Source organism: Pteropus medius, unplaced genomic scaffold, assembly GCF_902729225.1.
Source record: "Pteropus medius unplaced genomic scaffold, Ma_sr-lr_union100, whole genome shotgun sequence".
NCBI classification, from domain to species: Eukaryota; Metazoa; Chordata; class Mammalia; order Chiroptera; family Pteropodidae; genus Pteropus; species Pteropus medius.
Window position 1 is genome coordinate 15931281 of NW_024349799.1, and position 8217 is coordinate 15939497.

At 57.3% G+C, this 8217-nt stretch overlaps 1 protein-coding gene and 1 pseudogene across 1 annotated transcript in view; both read right to left on the bottom strand.

Annotated features, from left to right (window-relative positions):
* Positions 1-7750, bottom strand: part of MNT (MAX network transcriptional repressor) — a 16469-nt gene extending 8719 nt beyond the window's left edge. The window contains 5 exon segments of the mRNA XM_039886342.1: positions 73-184; positions 322-363; positions 938-1347; positions 1349-1521; positions 7210-7750. Coding sequence (XP_039742276.1) covers positions 73-184; positions 322-363; positions 938-1347; positions 1349-1521; positions 7210-7282 — 810 coding nt within the window. The 5' untranslated portion in view covers positions 7283-7750.
* Positions 1659-1774, bottom strand: LOC120621330 (uncharacterized; annotated as a pseudogene).
* Positions 7751-8217: the final 467 nt, after the last annotated feature.

The following is an 8217-nucleotide window of genomic DNA, read 5'->3' on the forward strand; positions in this document are numbered from 1 at the left end:
GAGGGGTGGAGGGCAGTGGGGAGGAAGCTCGCGCTGCCTTCCTCCTCTTGGCGGTGCTTCCCTCCCCCATACCTGGATGTACCGCAGTGCCGTCCGCAGCACGCTCAAATTCGATGTCTTCTTGTCGTCCACGTTGGGGATGTTTCGCTTCAGGGTCTCAAAGCATTCCTTCAAGTGGGCCCTCCTGGGGAGAGGAGGGGGAGCAGCGCAGGTCAGCCAGCACCAGAGGGGTGGGGAAAGGGTGAGGAAGGAGAGGGAAGGGCCCAGGAGAGCTTGGGGGACCAAGGGTGGGACCAGAGTCACACACGCACGCACACACACCTGTTTTTCTCCAATTTGTTGTGGACTTCTCTGGTTCCGATCCTGTAACCCAGACAGACAAGAGGCTCAGGGAGGAGGGCCTGATTAGGCGGCCTTCCTGCCCCCTGCCCCCACCCCCCAAATGCCACAGGCTTTTTGTCCCCGACTTTCTCTAGAAAAGCTGCAATGGGAAATGTTTGCCCTGTGCCCTGTTGCATTCACCCTCTGGAGGGCACATGTATGCTCACAATTCACAACTCCTTTAATCCTCCATGCTACCTCTTCACCTCTGGAGGAGACAGGGGGGTCCGGAGACTCAGAAAATAGCCAGTTAATCCCCCAACCCTCACCCAAGGCCTATAATAGAACATTGCCCAAAGACATGTAAATGGTATCAGCCCCAACCTTGGGGGTCAGAGAACACAGAAGCCTGAGAACAGAGGGCAAGAGCCATTCTCCACTACTCGAGTGGAGATGGGCATCAGCACAGTAAGAATGTGTCCAAATATAGGAGGGCACCACTAGTTTGGAGAGGTAGGGAGGGTGTGGCTTGGGGGGTACTTTCTCTTGCACACACAGCCTAGGGGGTGGGCAGTTCTCTCCACCCCACCGCCCCACTCTGCCACACCTCACTCACCCCCCAGGCCTCTTCTTCTGTTCGCCGGATTTGACTTCTTCAGCTGGAGCCAACTTCAGGGTCCCAAGAGTGGGTGGGGGTGGCTGCTGGGGGGCCAGCTGCGGCTGGACTCCAGGGTGTGGTGCTATGGTCAGGATGGGTGTGGGGAGGGGCTGCAAAGGCTTGGGGCTGCCAGTAGGCGGAAGGGTGGTCTTGGAGTCTGGCAGTAGGGGAGCAGGGGTAGGCACCTGTGGCCTGGTGGGCAGGGAAGCAGGCTCCTTAATGCTGAGTCCAGGGGTGCTAACCAGGGCTGGCTGGCGAGGTGCCAGGGGCAGAGAGGCTGGCTGCAGGGGCAGTGGTGGGGCTGGGGAAGAGGCTGAGGAGTTGGTCACTACTGGAATAGGAATGACAGTCAGTGGGGTGGGATGGCAGTGGGAGGCGCGGGGGTGGGGGTGCAGGTGGGGGTGCTGGGGGCGACAGAGGCAGGGGCGGTGCCTCAATTCTGGGTTCCTCCACAGGCAGGGCATGGGCCAGCCTAGCCAGGCTGCTGGCCTTCTTCTGTTCCTGCTCCCGCTCCCGCTCCAAGCGAAGCCGCTCCTGCTCCTCTAAGCAGAGAGAATACAAGGGGCATCTCAGCAGGGCCAACAGTCCTGGACTTTAGCTTCACCTGTCCTCCAACCGTAACTCGCCCTCTGATCTTGTCCCAGTCGGTTTTTTTTTAATATGAATTTATTATTATTTATGCCTACAGCACCTGGTCTACCTAGGTGGTCCCCTGTCCAAGTACTAACCAGGCACAACCCTGCTTAGCTTCCGAGATCGGACATCGGGCTTGTTCAGGGTGGCATGGCCATAGACCATGGACCGTGGCTACACTGGGGCGCAAACCCAGGACCTTCTGCGTGTAAAGCAGACGTGCTAACCGCTACACTATGGAACCATGTCCCCAGTCAATGTTTAATGACACCTCTACTCAGCCTGAGAGGTCACAAATACCCATCCACATCAAGCCAGGCACTGGGCTAAGTGCTAGGGGCATAGGCGTGAACAAATGAAACATACCCAGTCCCTGCCTTTGCTGGGCTCACATCCTGGGGGTGAGGGGAGGGACAAGTAACAGGAACAACAGGCTAGGGGGAAGAGAGGCCTTAGGCAGAGCAAGAACTGTCAGAGAGGGTGCTGGTAAGGCCTGGCAACCTGATGGTTGAGGGGTTAAGCAGCTGATAAGCAGGAAGGGTCAGGAACAAGAGTGATAGGTGAGGTGGGCAGAAGCCAGTCACAAAAGACCTCACAGGCCACCAAAGGAGAATGAAGGGGGCAGGGGCAGACAGATCATAGCTTCTGGGCAAGACCTTCAACAGTATTTACCAAGTACCTTCTAGAAGGCAGGCAATACCTTCGTTTCACAGATGAGCTAAATGAGCTCAGAGAGGCAAAGTGATTTGTTGAGGATCACACAGCAAGTCACAGGTAAAATGGGCTAGACCCAGCTAGGTCTCTTGACACCTGGTGGATGCCCAGTATTTGCTGTGCCAACCTATGCTCACTAGGTGTCTACACATACGCACACACCTAGGTCTTAACAAGAGCACCCCACTACAGGCAGGGCAAGGACATCGCCTTCAACTCACACATAAGGAAACTAGGCCCAGGAGTCAGGACTCCCAGGCTAGATCCCAAAGCCTGTGGTTACCTCAGGGACCATACAAAACACTTAGTCCTTCTCTGCCCTGTCATGCTAAAACTCATTTTCCCTAAATCCCCCCTGTCCTTCCACCACCCCCAGCAGCACAAACTAGAAAGGTAAGAGGCAGGCAGAAAGGAAAGCCTGGCTGTTAAAAAGCAATTGAACAGGGCAATGAGCTTAGGCAACCTTGCACCATCAGTCCAGCATCTCTGCTGAAAGCCATGCAGGAATGGGAGAGGGCCCTTTCTGCTCCAGGGGTCCTACTTCATCTCCACCCTGCCCTGTTTAGGGGCCCCACCATTCTGGTTCCCTGACTACAGGGCTGGGCCAGGGCTCTGAGGAGGAGCTGCAGCCCCCAGGCCAAGAAGCAGGCTGGTCAACTAGCCCTCCCTCTTGCCCTGGATTCACCACACTGCTGACTAACCCAGCTGAGAGCATTGGTCTACAGACACGCCCCAAAAACGCCACCCCACAAAGGGTGGAGCTGAGGGATGTGGTTGGCTAAGTGCCCCCTCTCAGCAGGAGGGCATCAATCCCCTACATGTCTGTCTAGCTCTGGGGCCCCCAAAACCCTGAGGCCTCAGGACCCTTTGGCCAATCAACAACTTGAGTGAGCCAGGCCTGCTCTGAGCCCCTCCCTCCCACACAGGAGAAGAGGCAAAGGAGGAAGTAGAGGGGGACGTGCTCTGAGAGGGGAAGCACTCAGTGGTTTCCCAGCAGCTAGAGCTCAAAGGCTGGACAGGTCAGTACAGGCCTCTTCTGTATCTCCCCTGCCTGGCTATAGGCCAAAGCAGGTTTCTACTACAGTGAGAGGAGGCCTTGCTCTCCCAGGCCTTTTCAGCCAGCACTGACTGATGTCACAGCCCCATAGAAAACCAGCTCTCTCTGCTCCAACTTCCCAAAGACCACACAGGGAAGAAGCCTGCTGTTCCAGCTACAGAGCCCTTCTCAAGCCCAGCCTGGAATATCCCTAATCCAATTCCCTGCTCAACCTCCTTACTTGCACCTACCCCATTCCTAAGACAAGGCTCTGGAGCTCAGGGCCAAACACAGCGCCCCCTTCCATTCCTTTGAGCCAGGACCCAACTTTCATTGGTCTTGAGGCAAGTGTTCCACTCTCCCATAAACGGGAGGACAGACAGGGCTCCAAGGATAGGTGCCCTGGGAACTCAGATTGAAGGCAGACCTCATACTCCCCATACTTTAAAGCAACTCCAAAGCTCATCCAGGAAATGGCCTTCTCACCTACCCTCTCTCTTCCAGAGCCAGGCAGATATGCCTCACAGGTGCCAGGAAAGGCCCAAGTGAATAGCCAAACTATCACACCTGGATCAGCATGAAAAAGCTTAATGGGTGGTGAAAAAGGAGAGGTGGCCCAAGCCAGATCCAGCCCATCAAAGCTTCCTGCTTCCTCCCAGCCAGCTCTGACTCAATTTTCAGCCAGCATGCACTGCAGAGAGGGAGACAGTGGGGGGAGCAAGCTGGCAGTCCCTTGAGGCCTCCCTCAGGAGCATATGGGTTTAGGCTCTTTAAAATAATGCTCTGCTGCACCCATGAGTGCACACCCTCTCTCATTCCTACATATGCACATACATACTCTGTAACCTTCCCTGAGCTGTGACCAGAGGCTGTCCCCCTCGTAAGAATTTAGCATAACCCCCCTGGGGTGATTCAGGAGCCACTGTGGAGAGTATGGGCATTGGGTTCCCTTTAGCCAGCTCTCACCACTGTGGCCCAGGGGCTTGGCAGGCACAGGGTTGGGACCTGAGGAATCCACACCTGGTGATCCTAAATATTCAGGGTAATTCTCCCTTTCTGCATGCTAACAGGTAGGAGAGAGATTCATTAGAGCCACCTCCATGAATACTGGAAATGACCAGGCCCTTCTGCTAACCACCAGGATGGCCTTGTCCTTCCTTCTCTGAGTGCTCCCAAGCTCACCCTGTGTGTGTGTGTGTGTGTGTGTGCGCGCGCGCGTGCGCGCGCACAAACATCCTCAGGTTCATCATGGGAGCAAACTGCCTGCTCTAGGTCAGGAAAATGACCCTTGAAGTTAAACAGGGGCATGCACAAGAGGCTCCTGGTTCAGAGCTGATCAGGTACAAGCCCTGGGACAGTATTTCTGGTCAGCAGGTTCATGCACCAACCCCCTTTTCTTCCATTCTTCCCATCCCCGGTCAAAGGACAGACCCTCAAGAAGGAGAAAAGAATTCTGAAGATTAAACTACTGTAGCCAGGTCTAGCCATCTGTTTTTGGTGTAGATTTGGCTTTCCAGCCTCCACCCATCCCCTAAGACCCCTGCCCCACCAACAAGAAGCTGTGACTGGACAGCTAATCTGGGCTGCAACTCAGCTCCCTGCCTCCAGTTCTCACCACCTGGAGAAGGCGGCAGAAATCTGCAACTTCTTAGAGAGAACCATTCCTAGATTCCTTCAACGTGTTGTACATATCATCCCTGTCCTTCTGGATTGGGTGTGGACTGACATTTTGGAAAGGGCAGGAAAGGTAACATTGGGAATCTCTCCCCTTCCCCATATGGCCAACAAGCTTGCAGGTAAAGTGAAGGTGAAGTGAGCAATTCCTTGGGACTAGGTCAGGGTTAATTCTGTTCACCTCAAGCACAGCGCCTGGTACATAGTAGGGACACAATAGGTTATTCTCAAATTGCATTGTGTTGATGGTGGTAGATGACTCAGTCTCTCCAAATCTTGTGCACACACCTCCCCCACACGCAGGGCATTGTCACCACCAACACTGTCCACCGCCGGAGGCTGCTCTGGACCCCAAAGACAAGGGGGAAGGTCGCGTGAGCTGATGTCCTAACTCATCAGTTCTGCAAAACTCAAGCATCTCGGTCTCACATATCTCGAGTGACTTTTGACCTTGAGAGGCCGGTCGACCCGACTAGGCCGGCAATCCCGGCGTCCGCCCCCTCCCCGGTCCGCTGCCCCCCCCATCCCGCCTCCCGCCGCGGCGGCGCGCGCGCGCAAACACACACACACACACACACAAAACACACACTACTACCTCCTGCATGACTCATCATTGAAGCAACAATAGGGAGAGAAAGGAAAGGAGGGCGAAGCATAATCACCACCACAACCAACCCGGCTTAAGGGTTGGGAGGGGGAGGGTTGGAGAGGGCAGGAGTCCCCGGATACCGCATAAGCACCGACGGATTCAGGGCCGAGGCCCTAGCAACAGAAAACAGAGGTCTTTCCCCTCCAGCTCCTATATCTGAAGCAAGCTGAAGCTGGAGACCATCAAAAAGGGCGCGTGGGGAGAGGGGTCATCTGAAATCTTGGTCTCCCCCCTTTCGAGGGAGCGCCAAAGACTGCCCCTTCTCAGCCTGGCTCATTCCACAATGTGGCCAGGGATGGTGCCAGGAGGTCCTGGTGAAAATGTTTTGGGGTAAGTGGGAATGTGAGCTCTAAATGTCCTGTCGGTGTGCGGTTCTGAGGGTTTCCCTCGCCCCAGGATCAAAAACTGGAGGTTGGGGTGAGAACCGACAGGTGAGCTCGGCTCCTCCTTCGTAGGGTAAAGGCTCACCCCAGTAGATGCCCAGCGCCCAGTGCCAGAACCCAACCCGGCGCAAGGACCCCAGCCAGCCCCGCCCATGTCCCGCCTCCCGCCGAGAGCGAGGCAGAGAGGAGGGGCCAGGCCGCGCGGTCCCCAGCGGGAGTGTCCCCCGTGCACGTGGTCGGGGGCGGGGCCCGTCCACGTCACTACCCAGTGTAACCAACGGGCTTGGAACGCAGGCACACGCAACATTCCAGCCGAGAGCGGGTTTGGAACGCGCAGACACGCCACATTCCACACCGGCTAAAGTGGGGCACAGGAAGGGGGGCCCCAGAACTGCCCCCCAGCGACCTGTGGGCCGTATCTCAAACATCCGATCAGCCTGGCTCTCACCCAAACCCCTGACGCGCGACCCAGCCCAAGCTCTGGGAGGCGGGGTCAGGCGGGGCTGGCCAGGATCATAAGACACGCGATGTCATTTCATTCTGCAAAGGCCGCCTCCGCCCCAAGCGGCGCGTAGATCTGCCGGGAGCACCCCCCCCGCACCCTTCCCACAGGGCCAGGGAAGACAGGGAGCTGCTCCGCGTAGAGTAATTCCTACCCCCCACTCCGTTACACACACGCCCACTCTTATGCACTCTACACTCGCCCGTCCGTACATCATCCGCTCTCCTCGAGGTTCCCATCACATATCGCCTGTGCACACACGCACGCACACGCAGGTCTGCCACCCCCACGCAACACCATTGATCACCCCCCCTCAGCTCACACATCCTCTGCGCTACGGAGGGCGCCGCTGGCCCATGGGAAAACAGCTCCCCCACCAACGGTGCACAAGGGGTGGCAGGCAGCTGGGGTGGCGCCCACAGGAGCCAGGTCTCTCGCTGCATGTTAATGAATTCAGTAATTAATTTCACTGTCCACAACACTCCTCTCGAGTGGCGGCTCTTGTGCGGAGCCTTGCGCTGTCCCACTTCGCCGGCCTCCAGGGAGGGGGTCCTGCCTGTGGTTCTGGCGTGGGTTTGGGGACCGGGGTCGCTCGCCTCCCCTTCCCCTGTGCCCCTGGGGCCCAGCCCGGCCGCTCACCACGTGCTCTCTGTTGTTGCTGCGCTTGCCATTCCAGGAAGCGGGCCGCCTCCAGTAGCGTCTCTATGCTCATCGCGTCAAGAGCTGCCGGGGGCGCGCCTGGGCCGAGACTGCGGCCCGCGAGCCGGGCACAGGTCAGGCTGGCGGGCAGGCAGGAGGGAGGGGTCACCTCCGGGGGACGACAGGGCTGGGCGGCGCAACGCACTCCACAAGGAAGAACGAGAAAGCACGGGGAGAAAAATCAATGTCTCCCAAAATATTTGCGAAATATAATTTGCAAATTTTTAAAAATTTGATGCAAAAAAAAAAAAAGAGGCGGCACTGGCTCCCTCCTTCTCCCTCTCTTCTTCTCTTCTAATGCCTCCCGCCCCGCGGCCCCCAGGAGTCCCGCCGACAAGAAAAGGCTTTGCAACAAGATGGCGAGGAGGCACCGACACACACAACAAGGGAAGGAGCCGCGCTGCCCCCGGCCGCCGCCCCCGCTACTACACCGGGGCCGCAGCCAAAGCCCGGACCGGAGCCCCCACCCGCAGGGCCGCGGCGTCTCACGGAAGGAGGGGCGGGGCCTCAATTGATCTGGTCCCGCCCACCATAGACGGCGCGCGCACACGTGGCCTGGGTGGGGGGTGGGAAAAGCTCCAGCCCGGTTAGCGCCCTGCATTTCCGCTTTCCCGCTTTACCCCGCCCGGATCTGGCCACAGGTTGAGCTAGGGCTCCACGTTTGGGTCATTCACAACGAAATTTGTCCAGCTGCAGGGAAGGAAGGGTGGAAAATTTAAGACTTAGCTCAAATAAGGATATTCCGGGTCAAGAAAACAGTATTATAGAGATTGGCGTAATCCCTAGGTCTTCGTTCTCTACCCACACGTGACCTAATTCCTGCAACTACCCGGCTGTCGCAATTCCCCCGGGATCCGCCTCTGGGCGGGGCTGACAGCATGAGGCTGCCAGAAAACTGGCGGAGGGAGCGGAGTGGTGATCCGATTCCGCGTTTTGCCTCCCTTCCTC